The 27,071-nt window shown below is 41.3% G+C and overlaps 1 protein-coding gene across 1 annotated transcript; it reads right to left on the reverse strand.

Annotated features, from left to right (window-relative positions):
• Nucleotides 1–3,845: 3,845 nt before the first annotated feature.
• Nucleotides 3,846–27,037, reverse strand: rbm5 (RNA binding motif protein 5). The gene is made up of 25 exons (XM_083938618.1): nt 26,904–27,037; nt 26,617–26,660; nt 25,007–25,184; nt 24,748–24,906; nt 24,535–24,604; nt 24,042–24,115; nt 23,304–23,387; nt 22,955–23,015; nt 22,496–22,561; nt 22,230–22,390; nt 21,923–22,020; nt 15,712–15,799; nt 15,556–15,624; nt 10,716–10,782; nt 10,349–10,449; nt 8,199–8,340; nt 6,261–6,349; nt 5,970–6,146; nt 5,614–5,754; nt 5,411–5,497; nt 5,109–5,294; nt 4,931–5,005; nt 4,733–4,833; nt 4,470–4,599; nt 3,846–4,358 (listed from the first exon to the last, which is right to left on the reverse strand). Exons 2-25 carry the CDS (start codon nt 26,631–26,633, stop codon nt 4,227–4,229), a joined length of 2,553 nt encoding a protein of 850 aa, XP_083794744.1. The 5' UTR covers nt 26,634–26,660; nt 26,904–27,037; the 3' UTR covers nt 3,846–4,226.
• Nucleotides 27,038–27,071: the final 34 nt, after the last annotated feature.

Here is a 27,071-nt window from a genome sequence, read left to right on the forward strand (position 1 = left end):
ATTTAGGTCCGCCTCCTTTGCAACCCCCCTCCTGTAGCTGCGCTCAGTGCTCCCTTTCTCTGTATTTCACCACTTGCTTTCGTTGTTGTAGGGGAGTGAGTTACAAGGTAAATGACATACTGGTTACTCTAGTCCTTTCGAATGAATTGCGCATAAATGCCTCTATACACCTGGTTATGTGTTGAATATGGTGCGTCAATCAAATAGATCATTTTGGAGAGGGGGTGGGTCACACGTTTGTCTCTTAACTGGCATTAAAACAGACAGAAACATGTTGAATACACAACTGCCAGAACAAACGCGAAGCACAAACGCGTATTTCCGCTTCTATGTCTGTAGTGTTACCTATCCGACCACGCAGCTCCCAGCAAGGTGCAGCCTGAGATTTGGCACCAGTTAAAGAGTCTGTGGAATGTGGAGAGCTTCCTCCTGCTCACTTATGAAAGAGCAGAAGCTGGGCACTTAACACAGAGAGGTGAGGTTGAGGTCATCATTGTGCTTCTGGGAGACAAATAGGCCTACCGTGTAATACATGAATGTACTCATTTATTTTAATTGCATATTTGCACAGCAAGCTGAACCAAAGTCCATGTCTGTGTTTTTGAGCAACAAGTGATGGAGATGGTTATGTCACGGTGCAGGTGTAAGTTCACACAAGTTGGAGATAATACAGCTGAAATGTAACCAGTTATTGTCCATGTAGATATCAGAATAGAATCATATGGTCCTGCAGTGTCAAAACTGTCACTTAAGTTCATCAAAACATAAATAGCACAATAACATGTAATAAATATACAAACTTAGTAACAAACCCCCCACTGAAATACAAAACATGCATCTCTAGGGTTGTCTGTCCATCTGTCTGTCATTATGTCTAGTTGCCTTTCTGTCTTTGTCTCTGTCTGTCTCTTTCTCTCTTTCTCCTTCTTTTTCTTCCTCCCCAACCAATCAAGACCATGGCCATTTCCAGCTGGCTCTGTTAGATGTTCCTGCCTGTTAAAGGGAAAGTTTTCGTCGCCACCGTGTGCAGAAAATTGCTGGGTTAATACTAGTAATATATAATAACCACAATAATAATAATAATTCTTATTAAAGATAGTGAGACTTGCTGCTGCTCACGGGGGAATTGTCGGGTATCTGTAAATCATAAATAAGTCAGAGTGTGGTCTAGACCTACTCTATACTTAAAGTGTCTTGAGATAACCTTTGTTAGGATTTGGCACTATAAATAAAGTTTAATTTAATTTAATTGAATGACCACTGGTAAAAATGTAAACAAAACGCTGAAAAAAAGATGAAGAATATCAAATAGAATATTGCAGTTCAGCTTGCTGTGCAAATATGAAATTAAAATAAATGAATACATTCATTTATTACACGGTAGGCCTAATGTCTGCCAGAAGCAAAATGATGACCTCAACCTCACCTCTCTGTGTTAAGCAAGACGCAGACTAGATCAGTACATAAACTCACTGAAATCATTGATCATAAAATGGACACATCTACAATGTATTATCACTGCAGCATAAAGCAGATAAATGGCCCTTATAGCGGCCTCTAGAGGGCATGTTGGCTTAATGAAATTTAAGGATACTAATGTTTCAGTTTCCATTATTTTAATCCTCCATCAGCAGAGTTCCGGAGAAGCTTAATGTGTGTTGTTACAGTTTCACTTCCTTTCAGGAAGATAGACTCTTTATCTAATGGACAGAGAGACAAAGCTGATGGCTTGATATTGGAAGGAAAATATATGTCAGAATACCAATAGCAAGTTCTGCTTTTCAATTTCCCACCCAGATTTATCCTGCCGGTCCTGGGAACTGCACTGGCAACCCTCCGGTCATAAGCGCGCTTCTCTAACCTTTAGGATACCACCCAATTCTTGGTGCAGTAGCTCCAACTCCCGGCACTTATTAGGGTGCACACCTGATGACCCCACAGGCTTGCCTGCACTCACACTAAACAATTTCAGTCATACATTCATGCTAGAACAGAAGTCACCTGACACTGAGTGTCCTCGTCTCTTGACTTCTTTTTCTTGCATGTACAAAAAGGCCATGGACATATGTTAATGTTTTCACCCATGTGGTTAGAAGAGTTTTTCAGTGTTGTTTAAAGATCTTTTTCTACAATATGTGGTTATTTCAGAAAAAAACCCATCTTGAATGTAATGGTAATTCATGAGAGGAACAGACAGCGCAGCGCCACATACATGCTTTAGAATATACTAACTGTTTTTTTCCGTTGCACAGCAGGGTTTTTAGGTGTGGCGTTTGGCAGCACAGTTTACAGAGAGCAGATTCACAGAACAAAATGAGGACATGTAATCCCACTCTGGTTTAAGAGCTGTCTGGAGATCCCTGGTGGTATTGGAATAACATTACTTGGATAACATACTGTACATTATAACATATATTACATTTAGTGGATTCAGTCGTTCATAACTCCTGCCCCCTGCTTGCTCACACACTACAGCACTCTACACACCTCTTGCATTGCTTTAGCAAATGAGCAGAATTACATAAAGCCATTCTTAGAGAGAGGGATCTGGCTCATCTTCCTCAAGCTGCAGATGAATGTTGGATTTCTGTGATTTTTCTGAGAGCAGGAGGGGAATATAACAGCAGGGTTTCCACCTCAAATCACAGGAGTTGGGCTGTATTTCTTCAATATATTTATGTAACAGAGAAGGATGATGTAAGGTTAAGAACATTTCTCTCCGAGAGATGGAAATATGAAAGGATGGAGGCACCGTGAGGACAAAGAAGCAACCCAGGGGATATATTGTATAATGTTCTATTGTGTAACACACTTTGTTTGTACAAGGACTACCAGGATCTGCAGACGGACCACCTCTTTGTGTGGATGAACAATATCCTTTGCCATATACTTTACAGACCCAGGTGAATGCATCCATTATGGATTAGTTTGAAAATAGAAAGTATATGCAGTATCCAGTAAATAGCAGCCTTTTTAGTCTCCGTTTACAGGATGCTTTATTTTCTCCTTGTGACCGTCTGTTAAACAAATACACAAATACCTTGAACTCACAGGATAATGATCTCTTTCAACAGAACACTGGATGGGAGCAACACAAATAGATTTTTTCTTCAATTACTAATAGTCGTCAAAGGGGCAGTGGCGCACCCAGATTTTTCTTCATTGGGGTGTCAAGATGGGGACACTGAAAAACCCGAGGTGGCACACAGTAACTTAATCTATAAATATAATATATTACAGATCTCCCGTTTCATTCTATTTGGTGGCTTCTATGGCAGTGAGCATGCATGTGTTTTTGGGTTTAGCATCCTAGAGAGTCAAACAGTGTGAGGTCAAGTCAAAACAAGTCTGTTGCATTAGCTCTGCCTCCCCTCTCTGCCAGGGCTTTCATCAGTGGGCCAAAGGCTCAATCACCATTGTGTCACCTCATTCAGTGACAGTGCCTTAACAGGCATTTAATTTAAAATAGTATTAGTATTACTTCAAGGAATCTAACATTGATAAACTTTGCTTTCTCATTTTGAAAAATGATACCAGTCCTATATCATAAAGCCCCAACCAACTTAATATTCCATCAGGTGTTTTGTCCAGTTGCAAGTTTCATCAGGGATATGTTATTTAAAATGCAGGACATGGCAGTACTTAAAGTTCTGTGCATAGTGATGGCGTCCATTTGATTTCCCGACTTTTGCTTTTTTTTATTACTTAATGTTAATTAGAATAATAGATAGATTATACAGCTTCTGGTCCATTTTATACCAGACAGCCTCAATAAGTAATATTTTCAGAATTTATTAAAAACATTTCTGCTTGGTAATAAAACATGATAAAGACCATCATTAATCACTGATGTCATTTATTTTCTGTACAAACTGAAAAGATCATTGTATAAACTGTACAATGTTTTGAATGTGCTAATACAAGGAAAAAAATGGCATTAACGTAGAAGAAATATGTAAACAAGGGAAGTAAATTGACTTTGCCTATGTACAATTTATAAATTATTTTCCTAGCCATTTTAAAATTAAAAAAAAAAAACTCCATTAGAGATTTTCTTTTCCTATTAACTGGTTTCAACATATTGACAAAAGGCAAACTCATCACACATGGAGAGAAACCATATAGGAGAACCTCTCTTTTGCTTCCATGCCAATTCACTCATCATTTGTTAATGCGGAAGAAAAGCAGCAAATCATATGCAAGCAAATACATTTAAACAGTTTAGCTTAAGACTCATCCAATTCAGTGAAGCGCGCAAACATGGCTTTGCGGACTGCATCTTTGTAAGTATCTGAAGCAGAGAGGGTGTAGTTGGTGCCTTTAGTTCCAAGTCCAGCACCCTTTGTTCTCAACTGTGCCTGAGGAGGAAAAAACAAACGTATGTACCTTTTAGAGATGCATGCAGGTATTGATGCTGATGGGTATTGCAAACACTCTGACACCACCAGGTAATCGGCGTGAATAAATACCTCAATTGGTGCAGTGATGCCTTGCTGGTTGCGACCGAGACCTTTACCCTCCTTCCATCCCATGGCCTGCAGCATTTTGTTCCCAATATTGTCACTGTTAAGGCCATCTTTAGTGGGCTGTTCATAGTTTCTGCATAGGAAAAAAAAGTGATGTTTTAATGATTTAAACAATACTAAAAGCAGGCAAAATAACTTGAGCTTTACAGGAACTAGCAAATAGTATTTTGCTCAAATCAGTAATTTAAAAACACAAAGTTGCTTACATGACTGGTGTTGGTTGGCTGAACTTCTTCTTTTTAGGTGCTGGGGGTTCAGGGATACCATATTTTTCTCTCCTCTCAGCTGCACGATCTCTATATTTCAGCTATTCACCAGCAGGATAGAAACATATTGAAATTGAAAATTACATAGAGGAACAATATGACTCACTAGCAGCTGGGTGATACTTTATTCAGACGAACCTCAGTTTCTTTTCTCTCCAACTCCTCAAGCTCTGCTTCGGTCATTTTTGATCTTTGGAGAACCTCCATATTTTTCTAGGAAAGATGAGATGAATACCTCAATGAATTGATAATCTTTTCTTGACTGATACTTTGGACTTTAACTTTTTTGTCTTGAATATAATATGTGTGATGTTACCTTGTGGAGGTCAGAGAGCTGCTGATGTCGAATTAGACTCTCTTTGTTTGGAAACTGTCTCCTACACAGCAAGCAGGCCAACTTTGTCCAGTCTGTCAGCTTGTTCTGGCCTCCTTCACCACCATCAGACTCTGCTAACCCCTCCTCAGGGTCACTGTCTCCAGTGTAGGCTGCCACAAGGCCACACTAAACGCACCATGAAGAACACATGCAGGTGTAAATGCTATTCACATAAATGTAACATGTATAACTGAGTGGATACGTTAACAGTGCAAATGAAAAGGAAAAGAGTAAACACTCACCTTGGAAGTATTGAATGAGCTGGTGGGTGGCTCCTCCTCAAGGACCCTCGGCACCTCTGGCATAAATCTGTCTAGACTGCCTGCCTGCTGAAAAAACAAAAAAACAAAAACAAACATAAAGTCAATCGAATTAGGATATAGAAGTCTAAATCTTATGCATGCACTCTCAAAACATTGTCAGACATAGAATCCTACTGGATTACCTTCTTTTCAAACAGTATGAAGCCAGCATCAGCAGCTGCTGCCTCCTTTCTCTCTTCTTGACTAATAGGCTGAAAGCTACTCCTGAAGTTATCTTTGTGTTTGTTGAGACTTTTAGCCCACCGTTCCATGTCTTTAGCAATCTGAAAGAATCAAACAGATTTGAACATACGGTTAACAACCAAGACTGGGCCTGAGTTGCGCTGCTCAGGCGGGCTGTACGAGTGATCCAACATTATAACATGGATGTCGAAATAAAAAGCAACAGATTCAACGATGCACACATGGTGCTGACTCGACATGTGTAGCCCGGCCGTAAAAAGCAATATGTGCTGAGGAAGAATCCATATCACAATACCTGCTGAGCAGTCTTGCTTTTGGGCTTTTCCTTTTTCTCCTTGCCCTCTTTAGGTTCTTTGTTGCCTGCTGCGCCGTTATCATTTAGTGCAGCATTTGTGTCGGCTGATGCAGGTACGTATGTCTGCTTCTCACTGTCCCAGTAAAGGTACTGCTGGGTCTGAGAGTTGTAGTAATACTGAAAAGAGAATGAACTCATTTTACATAACCAAAAACAATATGAACTCCTGTGACTCCTAGCAACAATGAAGTAAAACAAGTGACTAACACATGGTGGCCATGCACTACTTACTTGAGTGTTTGGGTCATAGTAGAGGCCAGATTGAGGATCATAATAGTAGCCAGAGGACTCATCATACTGGTAGGTGGATGTATCAGGAACTGTTGTTTATAAAACATAAGATTATTAACAACTACTATAGACAACTCTAGAAGTTATTGTGCATTAAGAAAAATACCAGTTTAGTTACCAGTATCACTGAATGATTGATGAAGCAATAAGTGGTCCCAGGCCTAACTCTCACTAGCCTTCCCTACTTAAGTCCCTGTAGATGCAGTCACCTTTTGATCTCAAGAGTTTTAAGCTCTAGCAAGTCAGCTTTGCTGACAATATTCACACCATTGTGTATTTTCCAATTTGTGCATGAACATTAAAATGATAATACATTAAAAAAATATATTTTTCCAGCGTGATTTACACATTTTGCCTTACAACATTCCAGTGGATTTTTTTGAAAAGTAATGAAAAACTAGAATAGCAGGGTTGGAAAAGTGATCAGTCCTCAGATGCTATACTTTGATGGCTGTAATAAAGCAAAAGGTGCCTCCACAGTCTATTTGGATATGTTTCTACTAGCTTTGTGCACCTAGACTGGTAAATATTTCCACATGTCCTTGTTCCTGCAGGACTGTTCAACTTCAGTCAATTTCTGTGGTGAGCGGCGATGGACTGCACTCTTTAAGTCCATCCACAGATGTTCTGTAGGATTCAGGTCAGGGCTCTGACTGGGCCACTCTAGGACATTCTGCCAAACATAGCATTTAAGAGTTCAGCCCAAAACCCATTTCTATCTCATTACGTTTTGCCACATGGCATCAGAATCTTCAATGTTTTTTAACAGACTCAGTGTGACATTTTTTTCAGAAAAGGCTTCTTTCTTGCCACCCTGCCATACATGTAGAAATTGTGAAGTTGTTGTCACATGCACAGATCGACTAATATCTGCCATTAAGACTTGTAACTCCTTCACCATGGGCCTCTTGGCAGCTTCCCTGATCAATCTTTTCCTGGCTCGGCCATCCAGTTTGGAGGGGTGGCTCAATCTAGGCAAGGTCTGGATGGTGGTTCTCGAACTTTTTACATGACATGTCAGGGTTTCCAAACCAATCCTTTTACCTCTGTTTACTATCTTGCCATCACAGTTTAGTTTGTAATTCATGACCATGACTAAATAACAGGCTGATATTGAAACAAATATCAATATGACACAAAGAAAAAATATCTTTCTTTGTGTCAGAGCCCCACTTACTGTCCTGTTATTTTCAAGAAAATCATGGGACGAAAATCAAACAAAAAAACAACCAACCATTCAGTGACAAATAGTGTTTGATTCACCCAGCTGTGGGCCTTAAATGTGAATATATACAGGAAATGCTAAACTTAATTTAAATTACATTTTGCAGATCTTAAAAGTTAAAGTAGAGAGAGAGTTTGAGTACCACCAGTGGTACCACAGTTTGAGAACCAGTGCTCTAAACGGTACTCAGAGGGATAGTTAAAGCCTTTGAAATATTTTTATATCCGTCTCCTAACTTGTGCCTATCCATAACTTCTCTCCTGGAGATCTTTTGAAAAGCATCTTTCCAACCATAGTGTTAGTGTGCACTACTAGGAGTGGAATCCTCAAGGAACAGCTGGTTTTATTCTGAAGTAAAATCAGAAACAGCAAAGTTGATGTCAGGTGGAGGCCAATTAACTTGGTGTGTGATCTGGAAGGTTATATCTTCTATATAATGTTTATAATAGTTATTCTAGTTTTTCATTTATTATTCATTTTTTTAAATTAATTTTCAGAAATTTTAAAAAAATAAAAATTTCTCTTGTGTTGAGTGTTTTAAGGCAAAGGGTGTAAATCACGCTGGAAAAATATATTTATACATTATCATTATAGCCTGTAAAACAAAAAAGTGACCATTTGAAAAGGACACACACAGACACCTGTGCTCATACCAGTGGTCGTTGCAGTTGAGGTTGCTAATGCAGTAGCGGTGGTAACAGTGGTAGCAGTTACATGGCCAACAGAAACAGCATCAATGCCTGGAAAAAGTCCTTTGTGGGCGTTTGCCTCCAATTGCTGAGCAAGTGACAATGCCTGCAATTAATATAATTGAAATTTAGAGATTGTTACAACAAGCATTACATACGAATAGTATAATAACATGGTTACTAAACCAATTCATGTGATTTGCATGCAGTACCTTATGCTGCATTCCTAAACACTGGGACATGGGACTTATCCTATATGGAGTTTACGAGCTCCGACTTGAAAGCTTTCCAGAAAATTGAAGTCGAACATAAACAGAAAACATGGATGATCGCGCTCCGCCATTGTTCTCCGACTTATCATTGTCAGGTCGGGGTAGGTTGAGCTCCCCCGAGTTCGAGTGTGGGAGATTCCACTTCGACCAGCATTCCAGTACTGGAACGCAGCATTAGACCCACCACAGGGTGACGCATCAGCCCCTTGCTCAGTGTCATGACCATTGAACGTGACCTCAATCTGAATTGATCTTGATCTCAGTCTGTGCCAAACGCCATCTTACACAGAGCCGAGCTACTAATCCGAGCACACGCACATAAACTGCTGACGAATTGGGGTATCCAACACGATAAAAAAAAAACTAAAAGAAAAACACAACACGTATATTAACTGTTAATCCTCGGGCAGTATCCTGATAAATCTTCTGTTTATTAAGGGAAAGCAGTGTGAATCTGCCTGAGAGAGAGACAGAGGAGCCGGTTTCACCGTGTTAAGCCTCTGTGAGAACTCTGGTAAGAACCATGCTACATGCTAAGGGACTAAAGCTAGGCCTTGAGGTTAGCTGCTGATGTTAGCATGATGTGATAAAATTCCTTTCATTAAAGTATGTCCATAAAACCAGTCGGAGTCCCCGATATGTTTCCTAATGTTTTAAACCCACCGTGCTACCTGCAGAATCATTGTGAACTTTGTAACTGAAAAGTAACTGAAAAAAGATCGCTAACCGAGCTAGCGCAAAGCTTATGCTAATCACGGCTAGCGCCGCTAAACTAACTCAGGTGTCAAATGTAATGGGAATGCTAATGGTGTGACTGGTTAAGCTAAATTGCCACTACTGCAGCATAGTACAGAGAAAGCAATGGCATATGATGCATATTTGTGTTGATATGATGCAAGTTGTGATAGAAAGTGTTTTATTTTTATTAAAGTAATGTGTATAATGTTTTTTACTGCACTGAAGTTGTTTAAATATTCATGTTGGTTAAAAAGAATAACTTAATATTGTTAATTTACGGTTAAGAGTGAAAAAGAGATAGTCTATGGTTAAAAGATAAATATTGCTGTTTAAAAATATAAATATAAATATAGCATAATTAAAATAAATAACTGCATTTATGTTGAAATATAAGTTCATGACAGGTAATTGTCATTGCAAAAGGCTGATCCTGTACTGTAAAAATATACAGACTCTTGCTGCATGCTTTGAATGCTGTATATTCTGAATCTGGGTATAGATATGCAAGATATAGAATGAAATAGAATTAAAAATAAAAAGATGTCATGAATTGAATAGAGAGTAATGATTATTGGTTCCGCACTCTGTGTATACTGATTTTTAGTTAGGAAGGATTAGGACTTGATTCAGATTCTGAACCCTGAAGGTTTGGTGGGGAGCCAAAAAGGACCATCGGTTCTGACGGAACGATGCACGGTCTGGCCAACTGTGGGGTCCACTCCGAGGAACTTCAGACAGCATCTCACTTCACTCGTGATACAGATAAGAATATAACATAAAATCTACCCGGGTAGTAACCATATGAACAGCACTGAAACTGAACTCTGACCTTCGACGAAGGACGGATACTTTCTTTTGAAATTTTTAAAATTTATCATTTTTTTCACCTATTTGAGAGCCCTTTTTTTCTGTATCTTTTATTTTCATACACTGCAAAATATTATTTACCTGTTGCAATAAACTGTCAACTGTTAACTTCATGCCATCGTGTTAGAATAACAATTACCAGCTTTCCGAACCGAGAGAGATCGTAGGTGTTATAGTGTGTTCTTCCGATTAAGCATAAGGAGCTACAAACAGAATTAAAAAAAGTGATTATGTTACCTGAACAGCTGGCTGAGAAATGATATGGGGTTGGTAGACTTGTGCACCCTGTGCAATTACTACTCCAGCTGCAGTTGGAACAATCTTTACACCTGGGGCAGCTTAAATTGGAAAAGCAAAGCTCTGTAAGAATCTTTTCAACACTCAATATCACTGAAAACAAATGTATCAAATCAAATTATTCAGAACCTAGCAGAGATCCTTGTCTTCTAAAGGCTCGGTTTAATATCCATTTAACCTGCTGTGTTTATTGTTCCTACAACCTTAAATACCCACTGTAATATCATCACGTTTTCCCAATATTATTACACAATAAAGGGTCAGTAACTGCACAAACACCTGCATGAGGTGTAAAAGCATCTCATACCTCCCAGAATCCCATTTCCCTGGGACGTGCTGGCTCCTGCTCCGTGCTGGTAGTACGCCTGGTAGTCCTATAGAAAAAAAATAAAATCATTCACTGAAATACAGAATTACTTTAGTTCAGAATAACTCCAGTGGTGAGAAATAAGGAGGTTGTAGCTGATTCTGTGGTCTGTCCCGGAACCAGTGGTCTATGGCACGGACCTGTGGTCACAACCACTAGGGGCGCTTAAGATACTGGTCGAGACCAGCTCCTCAGTGGTCTGCAATGTGGTCATTGTGGTCTGCGAAGCAGCTTTAGTATTTCCTCCCCTTTCCAGTCGTTTTGGCAGTAATGTTAGCTGGATACAAGTCAGAGATCATATTTTTTGTCTATAAAATACAGTTTATCAGATATATTATGATTATTATTATTAGTATTGGTTATGAAGATCAGTTTGGTCAGGACCAGTGGTCTCTGGCACAGACCAGGGGTCACAACCACTAGGAGTGCTATAGACACTGGTCGCGACCAGCTCCTCAGTGGTCTGCCCTGTGGTCTGTGAAGCGGTTTTAGTATTTCCTCCTCTTTACGGTCGTTTTAGCAGCACTATAAATGACAGAGATCATAATCTTTAGTCCATATAATGCACTACATCAGCTATATTATGAGTATTATTGTTATTAATATTGATTATGAAGGTCCGTGTGGTCAGAACCATCTGGTCTCTGGCACAGACCAGGGGTCACAACCACCAAGACACCGCTGGCGACCAGAAGCACAGCGGTCATGAACAGCTTCTTACTGGCACAAAGGGCACTAAAATGACTGGTCCTGACCACCTCCTCTGTGATCTGTGCTGTTGTCTGGGCCAGTTGAGTGATCTGTGGAGTGTTTGTTTGTTTGTATATATTTGTAAAACATATTTTCCCGTTCACTGTTAGCAGATTGGCCTTAATGTGAGAAGCCATAATCGTCTGTCAATCCAATGTTATTGATCACTATTATTAAAAGAAATCATAAAAACAATTATTCAATTATAATTAGTCCTAGTTGTATGAGTAGTACTATCGATTATGCTGGTCAGTGTGTTCTTGACCTGACGCACAGACCTGACCAGCCCCTTGCGACATGCTTCTATCTGGCACGTCCTGTGGTCCTTGTCACCTGCCTGTTGTCTTGACCAGTTACTGAGTAGTCTTTAGAGTACTTATTGTACATTTAATGCACAGTCTCCCCGTTTTCATTGTGCGGCAACATTGTGCTAAATAAATGTAATAAATAAATAAAAATCTTTATTGAACATGTTAAAAATGATAATAATAATAATAATACAAACTATATAAAGCGAATGAGCAGTAAGATAGAAAGCAAAAAAAAGAAAAACAAGCAAATGGGATCCTTATTATCCTAAGCGATGAATACATGGCTTAAATTATATAGTTCATGTTCAAAAGGGTTAGGAAGAAGTTAAAAACTTTTCTGATCCTAGCCCCTATTGTTATAAATATTTATAATTATTAATTGTAAAGTAAAATTCAGTTTGAATCAGTCTGTATCTGATTTGGCTTGTGGGTTAAAACAAATCACAGCAAAACAGTAAAAAAGAAGAAAAACAAAACAAAAACAACAACAAACAACCAAAAAAAAGAAATTCAGTGCTCCAGAATTAAATGTTATGTTATGCAAAGTGTCTTCCATCATATCAATCACTAGCTTTAAACCAATGAAATTAAGGAAATGTTTGGAGATTCAGTTTCTGGCCAATCAGGGGCCATTTCCAATTTTGATGCTAGGTGCGATCATATGCCGTATGCTCATTGTAAAACCGCGAAGAGCAAAATATATAGGCTAGGATATTTTGCTTGGATTCCCAGGCCCATTTCAATGATTTGTGTAAGTAATTTTTGACTTCTATTGTGTTTTCATCGAGATATGCTTATGTGAGCAGACTCTTTTTATATTTTAGCCAGCTTGTGTGTCTTTGACTATAGTCTAACTGAAATGTCACTGAATTTAAACCCCAAATGTATAATAATAATAAATACATATAGTATTATTGATACTTCTGCAGACTGTGCGCTACCCACTTTGCTGCTGTAAATAAGACATTTCCCCTTTGTGGGACTAATAAAGGAATATCTTATCTAGTAATGAATAGCTTATAAAGCCGCGAGAGGCCCTATCAGAACCCATTAGCCAATCAGAAGATAGCATTTCTTTATCATATATATATATATATATATATATATAAATATAAATAAAAGAGAGAAAGACAGCGAGAGAGAATAATGGTTTATTTAAAGCACTTTCACTGCCCAGAAAAGCGCTGTATAATTCGAACCTATTATCTTATATGCCTATGTGCTAGTTGTCTGTTTTAATAAATTTTCAAAGAGTGTATAAATAAATGTTTTTTTACCCTTACTATGTACAACAGATGAATGACCTCATTGGTTTGATAAAACCAACATTGTCGTTGGATTACAGCCTCCTCCCAAACAATTGACTTTGTCATGGAGCCAGATGTATGTTCCAACTTTGGTTGAATAAAGTCATCCATTAAAATCATGGTTAACACAATGTAGCTTAGTGTTACTTGATCACTCATAAATATAATTACATGAGTCAATTTAACATTAATAAAGCTGGTAATGTGTCCTATTTTTTTCCTATGTTGTCCTGAACTAAAATGTTTTAGTTTATGCAGGCCACAATTGACATCCTGGTGAGACTTGAGGGGTTTTCCATATTTTAAGCAGAGAAAATCCTTGGAGCGATCATAGAGTGAACACGTGCTGGATCAATCAAGATGATTTGACTGTTACTTTTCTTACTGTTACCATTCTTCAAACATTGGTTGAACAGATTTCCCAGCAGGCCATGGCCTTTTGTTAATGTTGAGAATAAAACAAAATAAATGAAGTTATTGTGATTTTTTTCTTATTCACAGCCAAAGTATCATTACTGATACCAAATAAACATACATAAAAGAAAATGGAGAAAATAGATGAGTTGGGCGGGATTACATACCATCGTGACTGTGATGTATGAGAAAGTCATAGCATATCAGACTAGCAGTGTAACCTTGCTCCGCGTTTTCGTGTGAGGGGGGTGCGTTGCCCCGGAAGCACTGCCCTTACCTATCTGCCTGGGCCCCGCACAAGGCTTGCGCTAATGGGATAAGGTGTATTAAATGTACAATAACTACTCCAAAGACCACTCAGTAACTGGTCAAGACAACGGACATGTGACGAAGACCACAGGACGGACTAGTGCATAATTGATAGTACTACTCATACAACTACAACTAATAATATTAATTTAATCATTATTTTTATGATTTCTATTAACAATAGTGAGCAATAACATTGGATTGATTATGGCTTCTCACATTTTGGCCAATCTGCTAACAGTGAGAAACGGGTAAAGTTGTTGAATGTAGAATTAATACACACAAATAAAAAACACACACTCCACATATCTCTCAACTGGCCCAAACAACAGAGCAGATCACAGAGGAGGTGGTCAGGACCAGTCATTAAAGTTGCGTTTGTGCCAGTAAGAAGCTGGTCGCGACCAGTTTCTTGGTGGTTGTGACCACTGGTCTTTGCCAGAGACCACTGGTCTGCATTGAACTGGGTTACAAAAAACATTCTAGTCTGTATGTTTAAGTCATATCTCCATGAATACACTTGGAGGGTGAGTACTTTGGCAACAGGTTAGTTTTTTTTTATTGGAGGTTAAAGTTTATGAATAATTAGGGGCGTGGCCTCTTGAGTGACAGTTAGCCTCTGGCCCTCACTTCTCCTCAGAGGCTAGTTATCAGGATTAGCATCATTAGCACTTTAACTCTGTCATCTCAAGCTCGACTTTGGTCATTCGTGTGGTGGTGTTACCATAAGTGACGAAATGGTTTGCTGTCCGATCAACTGTATTAACGGTTTATGGATGGTTTGGGACACACCGTGTTAACTTTGTTGTGCTAATTAAATTACAGCACTTGCACCATGACTTGCAATACAGCCTGCTATCTATGACACATACACTAAATGCTAATCTGGAGCACCAGGAGGATTTGGGCCGTAAGGATTGGTGTTTTACAGTCTATTAGCATGGTACTGTGTTTAATATCAGTTTAAATCATATACCATAAATGTTGCCTGCACTTCAATCCTAGAGCCGGTGTAGTCTCCGCTAGAGAGAGACATGGGACTCAAACTCCCGTTCATCTAGTAACGTATTCTGCCTAGCCTCAGGGGCGGTAGAGCCAATGTGGCTAATTCTGTAAACGTCAACGTACCCCCCCCCCCCCCCAACGCTCTTTTTTGATAAAGAGGAAATGAGGGGGAGTCAAATTCTGACAGGATGGCAGCTCCCAGAGGCAAATATGATGGGGAAATGCTACGTCCATTTTTTATACAGTCTATGGTCTCGACCAGTTACTCTAGCGCCCCTAGTGGCTGTAAACACTGGTCCCTGCCAGAGACCATGGTCCTTGGACAGACCACAGAATCGGCTACAACCTTTGCTGTGAGAAACCTCACCTAAGTCATCCCATGTTTTTTACCTAAAGGAAGATGTAAAGGCTTTTAAAATATGTAACACATGTTCAATATTTAAAACAGTGTTATGATATACAGTAACACCGTTGTGTCTTAATTCTGAGGTCCTGTATGTAATTGTCAGTAAGCTTGACACTGGACATGTGTTGTAGTCTCCTATAGCTGCCACTAGATGTTACTACAGAGTCATGTCTATCGGAGTGCTTCTTTAAAGCAAACACATTGAAAGATATCAGAATGTATCTGTTCTCAAGTTGTAGCTGATCAGTTACAATATTTGTTTCATTTGATCTACTAACCTGTGACAATGGAGTATACCCTTCCTGCAAGTAGCTGTACTCTGACATTCCCTCTGAGCTCTGCTGTGGCTGAAAAGGTAAAGCATTGGTTACGAGCCTGTTACATTGACAGTGGGAAATGATAAGTTACAGGATGATGACAGGAAATTGTCCTACCTGACTTGAAGACCACTGAGCTGCAGCAATGGCTGTGCTGGCCACAGAGAAGGCACTGACACGATTTCCATCAGGTAGTAAAAGGTCCCTAAAAGGGGCAAAGTGCAAACAAAGCCAAACAATATTATTCCCATTCTAATATGAGCGTGACTGAATCTTTTTTATTGTGAATCAGTTTGCCAAGGATTTCAAAAAGTAAAAAGTATGGGTAAAAGTGGGTAAATCTTTTCTTCCATCAAAAAACATTAGGGTTGTGCTACAACCCAGGTTTTACGAGTTAAGAACGAGAGTTCTTACTTATGCTACCAAGCTATCATCGGCAGCGCTGCTGAATAAATTTTATTTATAAAACTTAACACCACCCAAGTCACGTCTTGGCCCGGATTGCAGGTGATAGGCTCCTGCGTCATGACTCGCTTATGCCCAAGGCTATAACAGACCCTGGGCACTTGCCATCTTCATTCCTAGCAGCTTTACTTCAGCCCGCTCCAACAGTGGGAAAGCAAGGCTGAAATAGTGAGAACACTCGTTCTTCACTCGTAAAAACCTGGGTTGTGGCACAACCCTAATGTTTTACTTCATATCAAACTCAAGTTCTTACTAATGCTACAATGCATACCACCACCCTTGTTGGCCTTAAGAGGACACTGTGCAACCCTTCTGACCCAAGGAGGAAGCAACACGGGAACCATGGCAACTGTCCATGTCTGCCCTTGTTTAGCAGCATAAAAGCTGGTATGCTAATGAGGCCAACCTATCAATGTCTGGCTGCGGAAAAAAAACATGTGCGCAAAGGACGTGTTTGACACATCCAGACCATAGTATCTCACAAACATGTATGGGCTCGACCATGACGCAACAGCGCACATGTCCTCCACAGATACACTGCGTAAAAGCGCCCATGAGGCAGAACCACCCCAGGTAGATTGGGCCCTCAGACCCTCTGGGGGATCTGTACACAAAGAGGAATAGGCTAATGCTATGGCCTTCTTTATCCAATGAGACAGATGCTCTGTGGATAGAGCCGTACCATGGGACTGAGCAGTGCTGGGAAAGTAGATTTTCTACATGAACTAGTTCAAAGTTCAATTCACAAATTTTAAAATGAACTCAGTCCATGGTTCATAATTCAAATTTCAAAAATTCAAATAATTCTGAACTAGTTCAGTCAGATTTTATTTTTATATCCAATTTTGAATCCTTATGAACAGCATTTCAAAATTGTTGCTTTAACACTTGCTGCTTTCCATTCAGTCCACACAAGAGAAGCTGCAGCTTTCACGCCTACAGTTTATTCTCAAAACCATAAGGAAATACTGGCTGCTTGAATGTTCTTTTTAATGAGGAATTATAAAAAGAAAAACATGACAGTAATCCTTCGGTGAAAATTTGCAATTTTAATCATTTTCTATTTCAGTACATACTAAAAAGGAATACTGGAGACCTGGTTAACCAACAAGTTACATGAATAGTAAAACCAGGAACCAGGCTGAGGTAGTAAATTAAGGTTGGACTTGAAATTAATTTTAAGAAAGCCCTTTCCACTTTACTCAAAGGCTGCAGGTCTCCGACAACAAACTAAACCACAAGGTCGTCCAGCAGTGGCTGGGAGATGACAGCGGATCCGCTACTGTATGCAGTTAATGGGATTTGGGTCGAGGATCTGTCTTGACTGTCTCTTGATTTTTTATTTGCTTGCACATAACTTGAAATGCCGGGCGCTTCCGTTGAATGTGCCGTTTCAGGTTTGCTGTGGATGTGACTGAAGTGTGGATTTTCCTTTTGAAAGCCAGCGGGCTAAGTTTGCACATAAGTGTAATGTTTTTCCTGTCCTCACCAAACTCATACAACGCCTCCTTTTTGCTTTGTCCCCTACACATTGCTTTCGCTTTCATGTTGTTTTTTTGTTTTGATGACATATGCGACGGTGAAACACTGGTTGCAGGTGTTGCCAGATTGGGTGTTTTTTCCGCTCCATATTAAGCCTGTTTACGGTGTGTTTTAGCCTGGGTTTGCCTGGAAGGCTCTATAGAAATCTGGCGCCCAACTGAACGAAGTTAAACTGAGAGAGCGTGCCATTCACAGACACCAGAATTAACGCATTTACAGTAATGTTCATCAGGCAGAATACAGTACATTGAAACATCGTTTCATGAACACGCTCAGGCACAACACTGGGACTGAGGCCCGTAACACAAAAACGGCTGGTCAGAACGGCACACCGCGCTACCAGATCCACAAACATAGATCTGAAACTAGCCCCAATAGGTTTTGCGTGATGCACCGCTTAACAGCTTAAAAGGTCATACACGATAGCTGCACAGAAAAAGTGGGCAGGTCTCCGATTCTCTTTGCTGTGGACAGGGCTAATAATAATACCGTCTTCAGGGAGAGATATTTCAACTGCGCCACCAGGATGGCTTTCAACCTTACTTCCCTCACTCTGTCCAGGACCTGTTGGATAGGCGGGATGGGGGTGAAACAGCCCGTCTTCTGGCCACAGCTGCCCCTGTGCGCTATGCCCTAGCGGAGGCTCGTCGTTTTGAATAGAGAACAACAGTGGGCAGTGCATCGTGCGATGCGAGCAGATCGACGCGGGCTCGGCCGAACCTAGTCGAAATTTCCTCTATCACCTGTGGATACCGACTCCGCTCCGCAGTGTGAGGGTAGCCTCTTGATAGGAGGTCTGCTCCCCAATTCAGCAGGCCTTGAATGTGTGCTGCTGACAGGGAAAGCAGGTGTCTGTGCGCCCACCAGTGCACCCGAGTTGCTACCTGGTTCATTGCTGGGCAGCGGACTGCGTCCTGTCGGTTTAAGTACTAGACTGTGGCGGTGTTGTCCAACCGTACCAACACGTGGTGGCCTTTTTTCCGCTGATGATACCAGAGCCCGGCGAACTGCTTCCAGCTCTAGCACATTTATCTAGCGGCTTTCCTGCGCCGCGGACGGCCTGTTTACAGAGCGCCCGTCGCATACTGAGCCACATCCCCACAGGGATGCGTCGGTCTTTATGAAATCTGGCCCAGATGGATACCAGTTGACAGTTACAGCGTGCTCACACTATCCTTTTGGCCGCGGCCAAAACCGGTTTTTCAGCTAAAGTCTAGTACCTTTAAGTAGTGTGAGCGCACCCGCTCCGCGCTCAACTGGGGCCAGCTGGGCCGCCACGGCCCGCTTGAAATAGGTGGGCTTTAGCGGAGCCGTTTGCACATGTACGAGCACGAGCGTGCGCACGTGTACGAGCACGAGCCCTACGGCAGTAGCGCTATGTCCGCCTGTTCGGACATGTAAATAGAAGGACGGACCATGCGCGGACATTTAACAACAACAACAATGGTGGTGAAAGGTTCACGTTGGTGTGATGGGGAGATGGAGTGTTTACTGCAGATTTGGTCGGATGAAAATATTCAAAAACAGTCGACAAGACGCACAAAAACTCCGAGGTCTATGGAAAGATTTGTAAACAAAGCCACACACACGCGATCAATGCGTGTGACGTGTTACGGCGTGATGGCGTATGGACAGCAAGAAGTATTGGCCGAGGCCCTGGTAGTGTGAGTACAAACGGGGCTGGGGTGCGGGGGAAGAGGGAGGGGGGACAAGTACCCTAAAGTCCGGGTCTCGGTCCGGGAGGATAGTGTGAGCGCGCCCTTAGGGTCTGCTCACACTGTCCTCCCGGACCACGACCCGGACTTTAGGGTACTTGTCCCCCCCTCCCTCTCCCCCCGCGCCCAAGCCCCGTTTGTACTCATACTGCCAGGGCCTCGGCCAATGCTTCTTGCTGTCCATACGCCATCAAGCCGTAACACGTCACACGCATTGATCGCGTGTGTGTGGCTTTGTTTACAAATCTTTCCATAGACCGCGGCCAAAAGGACAGTGTGATCACGCCCTTAGTGTGGGTCTGTCCCGGCTGTCAGGGTCTGACGGCACAGATGCGTAATCACAAGCCTGCTGTTTCACTCTTTCACAAGGGGTATGTGCTGACCGATGAACCAACTTTGGACAGGCAGACTGCAAAGGACAATCAGGTCTGCAGAAAAAGCAGACCGCTCACACCCTGCACACAAACTATTTTAACTTCTTCCTCTGTTAGGCGTTACAGAGCTCTGTATGCCAAGACCACCAGACACAAAAACAGTTTCTTCCCCCAGGTCGTCTCCCTGATCTCCCCATAATCCCCCTGCCATGCTCATTTCTTTGGTAAATACTTTCCTTTTTTTTCTGTGCTTTCTGTATTTTTGTGTGTTGTGTACACTGAGGAGAGAAATAATCTGGAGTCAAATTCCTTGTATGTTTGCACATATATGGCGAATAAAGCTGATTCTGACCTTTATTTAATCCCACTCACACCCACAAGATGTCAGCAAAATCACACTGTCCCTTTAAAATCTTTCAGAAAATGATGTAAGTGTATCGTATCAAATCGTACTGTTGGCTAAATATCGTGATATATATGGTAGCGTGAGCTGAATATCGTGTATCGTGAGATTAGTGTATCGCTACAGCCCTATGTAACACAAGCTGTTGCTACCTTAGTACTTAGTGCTGCTCAACCTTGGCCTACCCTAAGCAAAAGCCTGCAGTGAGACGGAACCAAAGCTAATTAGCAGCAAGATGCCTCCCTTGTCCTGAATGGACAATGCTGGAACGATACAACCTTAACATGGCCCCAAAATAGTGGACAAGAAAATGCTAACACGCGGCTAGTTAGCACTACGAAGAAACAGGAGGATTGTGTACAAGGTAATAAATCCACAAGTTATCGCTGGAACTCTCGGTGCCAAGCCTAAAAGTAAATCATCTGCCTGGGGAATGCGAGGGAGAACAGGTAGAGCCTGGCGCAATGAGATTTGCACAGCATAGCGCCTCATCAACCCTTGCTCCAAGCAGAACAGAACCCCGGGCAGCTGCCAAAGGGAGGAATAACATGTCCAACTGGAGAACAAATTTGCTCCACTGCTGCAGCATCCTGGATCCCCATCTGACGACCTGGATCATTTTTCATCTGCTTGCAACTAGGTAAGAGCCAAAAATAAACCCAGAAAGGCCACAGAGAAAGCTAATGACTGGACCTGAAACTCTGATTGTGGGTGACTCTGCCTCAAAAGGTATGAGAAAGTTTGGAAGTAAGAACACCAAACTTCTTTGTTTTCCGAAGGACATGGTATCTGACATGAATGGAAAAATCATCAATGGATATCGCGAAGGAGCACCGAACGGGGAAACGCATTATATTGCACATAGGGTCAAATGATGTTGTGAAACATCTCCCCGTCGAAAAATCTGGGTGAGATGACGATGGATAACTACCAGGAAGCCCATAATTCTCCCAGCGTTCTGAGCCATCTTTATCATCCTCCTCCTCCTCCTCCTCCTCCGTCATGGCCGACTACTGGCCGCTAAGAAAGTCTGCAAGCTCCTCGTGTTGACGGACAAACTGGACATCGCCGAGGGGGAATGCTGTCGGAGGGAGGGAGGATTCGGAAGTCAGACTCTGCCCGCAGGCTCGGAGTGAGCTGTGCTATCCATGGCGGGAACGAAAAGTTGAGTTCGATGGTGGAGCATCGGGAGAGGCAGTTGGGAGAATAAAAGGCAGAAAAGGGGGCTGCATAGGGACAACTCTGCATGCTCCTGTCCTAAGAATAGGACGCAGATCTCGTGGCAGTCCTTGTCGGACATGGTCCTCCCGCACTGGGAGCAACACGGTTCTTAGCCTCCAACATACTTTTTCAGTGGTGGGCTATAAGCTACGTTAGCTGGTGGAGTGGTTATGGGTGCTAGTCAACTCTGACCAACTTTACCGTAGCTGAGAAGAAACTTCCTTGCTCTCAATTCTGGTTGAAATTTTTCGGCACTCAAATGAAGGCGAGGTCGTCCGTACAGGAGCAGTTCTGACGAAAATGAGGAATTATTCTTTGCAAATTAATCGATGGGTTAGAAGGTGGTTTGACAAGATGTCTGCAGTGGGCTGAATAAAGCTTGTATGAAAATGGCGGGTGCCCTAGGTCTGTTATAGCCTCGGGCATAGGAGCATCATTACGCAGGAGCCTATCACCTGCCATCCGGGCCGAGACGTAACTTGCATGGTACTGAGTTTTATGAATACAATTTATTCAGCAGCGCTGCCGATAAAAGCTTGGTAGCATGAGTAAGAGCTCGAGTTTGAAGTGAAGTAAAACCAAGGCACGTTATATACCATTATACTCACTTTCTAGCGCTCTTAGCAAAATCCACACCAATTGTTTTTCCATCCAGTTTTAGAGGCGGCTGCAGGCCCTGTAAGATGGTTAGCAGTTGGGACGCTTCCTGTAAAAGGATTGCAATTAAATGTTAAGTGATATGCAGGCATTGATGAAGTGGTAATTTCATCGAGGAGAAAACTTTAAGACGACTAGCATGAGTAGAAAGACAAATAGAAGCCACTGATAAGTGCTTAATTGTTACAGCAGTAAATAATGACACTGATAACAGTTAATCGTGAAAATAGGCCTTTTTCACATTAAAAGATGCTTTACCAGAGGAGAAGACAGCTGTACAAAGGCAAAGCCTCTGTTCTGGCCTGTCTGTTTGTCCTTGATGAGGCGAATGTTATTTGATGAAAGATTAGCATAGGGTGCCAGGGAGGTCAAGATGGCGTCAACGGTGGTCAGAGGAGCAATATTTCTCAGGATGATTGCTGTACAGGAAGAAGAGTCTATATTTAAGAAAAACCTACCATGGATAGGTATATTTTTAATTCCAAAAAAGTAGGGCACTGCCGCTACGAAAGAGAATTCCTTACTGTCACCATAGAAATCTCCAGTGGGTTGAGTTTCAGAGACTCCAGTATTATTGCTGGTTTCACTTTCTGTTCAGAGAATGACAGAAGTACGAGGTGCATTAACATAACATTCAGAACCGTGTAATCAAAGAGCTGGAAATGGGGTGTAAAGTGATAAATGAAAAAAGGTGACACTGATCTAAAATGAGTCAGTATTTACAATATCAGATTTCATAAACTCCATTATGTATTGTGTTTTGTCCCCATGTTTTATTGTCAGGTAGCGAGGAAAAAATGCATGCTGTTTCCCCATCTACGCATTTTGCCTATATCTGACAATGAACATGAAACACTTATCATTTGGTTTACTAGGTGTCAACAACACCAAAAAACACAAACTTTGCTTTGCATCCCAGCACTGTTGACTCAAACTGCCCGGAAGTCAGCAGTCAGTGGCCTCTTGTTGATTTAACTACTTACCGGCTTTGGCTGCTCCACACCTGAAGCACTTCAGCCTCCTCCGGAAATTGTACAGGCCACACTGCAAGTAACCGTTCACATCATTTTTATTATACACCTACTAAAGCACTGAACCAGTCTATATTGGTGCAGCATACCATACTTACCTGAGACACAACCTAACCATTACCACTTATTCAAATGTGGGTGTACCACAAAATATGCTGACAGGACTGCAAGAATTGTAACTTAGAGGCCCAACATATATACTTATAGGCCTGTGTGTTTGTGTGTGTATGTGTGAGACGTGTTCTGGAATAGCATTGTTTGGATAATGTGGCCATGAAACCAAGACACATTGTTAACTTACAGTGTTGCAGAGCCAGTCGTCATACTTGTTTATGGGGTGACTGTAGTGCATGTCCACGCTTTTGCCCTGGATGGTCAGACGTTTCTGAAAGAGGACAACAAAAGTCACTCAGGTATTCCCGGCAAGCATCAATCTCATCAACAGAGCAAGCAGTGTTGGAAGGGAAAGAAGGGGAGAGGAACACCCATCAGATAGCCTTTGTGTTAAAGACAAGACAGGCACGTGATGTATATGTGAGCGTGATGTATAGAGGTATTAAGGTGTTTGGGATCCGAGTGCCAAGGCTGAGCTGGAGCAGAATGTACAATGTAAAAGACATTTTTGACTGCTAAAAAAAAAAGGAGGATTAATCCTAGTCTATTGAAGGGGAGGTTTTAAAAAAAACTTTGCTGAGTTTATATTCTACTGAAATATAATTTATAATGTCTCTGTCATCAAGGTAAAGATAGTGTGTTCATTATCTTAAATTCAGATTCCTTAAGAGGAATCCTTCACAATACAGCTGCACAATGCTCTAAACTAAAATATTTGTTAAAAACGTTGTAAATCATGTATATAATCATCACTACAAATATCCAAATAAAATCTTTTTGATCTGTAGCATACAATCCATGAGATTTGTTTTTCTCAAAAAGATCTGTAGTTTCCACACTACTTATTCAATGTACTTTGGTTGCCATTTGAGTTATTTTTCCAGATCCCCAAGATTAAAACTAGACTTGGCGATTGTGAAGCAACCTGATTGGTCTCCATCCATCGGGTAGCATCTTGCAAGTGATAAAAGTCCACGAAGGCGAAACCACGGCTTATACCTAGAGACAGCATTCAAATATAGACGGGAGGCGTGTTAGTTAAGAGTCCATGGGCATATTATTCAAACTCTTCCACAAACTGCTTCACGACCCAGGTCCTGTTTGGTACACAACAGGTCACTTCTTAGGAGTTTTACCATAGCAAGTATTCCTGCTGAATACCACTTTTTGAAATACACTAAACAACTAAATGTGTCTGCCAATTGATTTTATTTAAACTGTTATTGCTGAGCTTACTTACCTTCATTCACAGTGAACTGAACTTGTAAGTATTAAATCAACATTTTTACTCCTTTTTCAAGTACCATGATACTATTCTCCCCTAGTTGCTATGGGAAAATGGGTCTGAATGGAAGCAGATTTGCCCTATGGTCATAGACTGGGGGGAGGTCAAGGTCCGTCAGATGTCTGGTTCTCACCTGTTTTCTTTTTCATTAGCCTGACGTCCACTGGCTGCGGTCCCTCCAGTTGGTCTATGGCATAACAAATCTGAACAATGTGCAGATGGTATGTTAATTTTATGATTCAAAACCTGCCCGCTTTTAGAGGGCATTTCATCTTACGGAATGAGTGGTGCACACATTACACCGAACAATAGTTTGGATGTCTGCAGAACAAAACTTGAGACTTACATCATCATCAGTGACACGAGGAGACAGACCCCAGAGCATGATGGTCTTGCTCTTCTTCTCTTCCCCAGGCTCCCTTCTGTAATCTTGTTCTGTGTAGTCACCATCTGAGTGATAACCATCTTCTGATCTATCACTGTTACGTCGTTTCCTTTCTCTTTGCTTTAAAACAAACAGATCAGTTAAGTGTGGATTGTCATCAAAAGTGTTTTTTACTAACACATTATACTACCATAACAATTTGCTGATATAGGATAACTACCTCTGGACTGTCTCTTGGTCCACGACGATCTCCTTCAAAACGATCATTGCGTCTCTCTTCGCCCCAGCGGCGCATGTTGTGATCACGCTCTTGGTCCCTCTCTCGTCTATCGCGCCAATCTGATTCATCACGGCCTTGGTCAGAGCCATATCGACCGCTACGTTCTGTTCTACTAATCCTATAAAAAGGAGGACATTGGAAGGTAAAGCAAAATATCAGTCAAACATAACCTGATATCTTTCCCCTGTTGTATTGGCACTTTCTTAAGTAGTAAAATGCTTAAACGTGTACAGTGCAATACTCATGTATCGTAAAATGCTAATTTTCTGCCGTTCTAATATTTCTCAATGTATGTGATGGTGGCAAAGACAAACTGAGCATCATTGTGCATTTCTGAATTGTGCCAACATAATTTGGAGCTACACTTCCTGCAGTTTTCATAGACAACATTACCTATAGATTCAGACTTGCAGATGTTGCGGCTAAAAGTGCTACAGATGACTCCGGGTACACTGTACCTTGAAGCCCATCGGGTCTGCAGTTTGATCAGGGCACTACTGCCAGCCAAAGAGAAGAAGACATCCTAGCAAAGCACATTTACCTAAAGAAAAATGCTATTGCAAGAGTGGGGACACTTGCTGCAGACAGCAGGGGTAAGCGAATGCTATTGGCTAAAGTTATTTTGTTGACCTGGCATCAGTAGTCATGGCAGATTTGTTGTCATTTCCCGCAATATGTGAAAGACACACAAAGGAATAGAAAATCGGTTTCTCTCAGACCTGCGCATATGCCCCATTTGATTACATTGTAGGTTCACTGCGGCCAATACTAGAGCACTTTAAAAAAAACAGTTATTGCCACTAGTCACCATTAGTCAGAAATGCATTGGGGGATGTGGGTCCACTTTAAAAAATACTGAAATCCCCCTTTAAGTGCTGTTTGAAATGATACCGTCTTCGGGGAAAAAAACATATATATATGGATCAGGGTTCCTACACCTTTTCAACCATTTTGTAAGGTGCATGTCATGCTTTTACAGCACCTTACAGCTGTGGAAAATGACATATTTGTTTACAGTACAATATTCAAAATTGTTCATTAGACGTTATTGTCCTACAAACAACCAACATGATGGTTTGAGACAGCTTTCTAAAGGAGTCTACAAATTGAAAGGATAATTAACTTGACTAATAAATATATCGACATATGTAGTAACCAATTATTTTAATAAGCTTTTAATTATCAAATATCATTTTCATGCGAAACTGTCAGAAAGGGCTGTTTTCAGTCTCTCAAATGCGGAGATTGATTTTATTTTGAATCTGTAAATGCATATTGCACAAATGTCAAGCACTTTTGAAACCTTGAAACACCAGACTAAAATTCAAATGTTTTCAAGGATTTCCAGCACCCGCACGAACCCTGACGGACGTTAACCGGCGCTACCGTTGAAGTTAACGTACATGCGGACATTCTGGATGCCATTTAACGCCAGTGTAACGTTCGCTGTCCCGGAGGAGGTATTCTTAATAAGATTAAAAATAACACTGCCATTTCAGTTGGCCACACCTACCACGGCGAACTGCGCTAAACGTTACTAAATTACTCACCTTTTGTCAGCTCCCATTTCTCCCGACTGCACACACACACGACTCTAGAAAACCAAAATGCCATGAGTGTCGATTAAAACAAACGCACTGTTGTGTTTTTTAGTTTATAAATATTATTTAACACGGAACACGTCCACGTATTACAGTCTGAAAAGCTGGATCACAATGGGCACAACACAGTGCTTGTAAACCATGATGGAGCCCGGGTCAAACGTTAGCAAAAAGACACAAGTTATGTAAAAAGCCATAAAACAATTCTGTTTCCAGTCTGAATGCAAATAACTCACCAGTGTAGTTCGTCGACAGCGGTATTACTGAGTAGTAGTATTTCTGATAGTGTTTGAAAAATCGTGATAGATTAAATTCATCTCACGTCCAAGGACTCGTCAAAACACTACGACGACACCTTCTTTATCCCAAGATGCATTGGTGTATAACCCGAGGCATTATGGGTA

This window comes from Echiichthys vipera (genome assembly GCF_963691815.1).
Source record: "Echiichthys vipera genome assembly, chromosome: X".
Classification (NCBI taxonomy): Eukaryota; Metazoa; Chordata; class Actinopteri; order Perciformes; family Trachinidae; genus Echiichthys; species Echiichthys vipera.

Excerpts from the sequence above, each read along its gene's own strand:
- rbm5 (XM_083938618.1), bottom strand. Across the intron at positions 8,341-10,348 it reads TTTCTCAGCCAGCTGTTCAG|GCATTGTCACTTGCTCAGCA; the intron begins GTAACATAATCA and ends TATTAATTGCAG. Across the intron at positions 5,755-5,969 it reads AAAGCAAGACTGCTCAGCAG|ATTGCTAAAGACATGGAACG; the intron begins GTATTGTGATAT and ends TGATTCTTTCAG.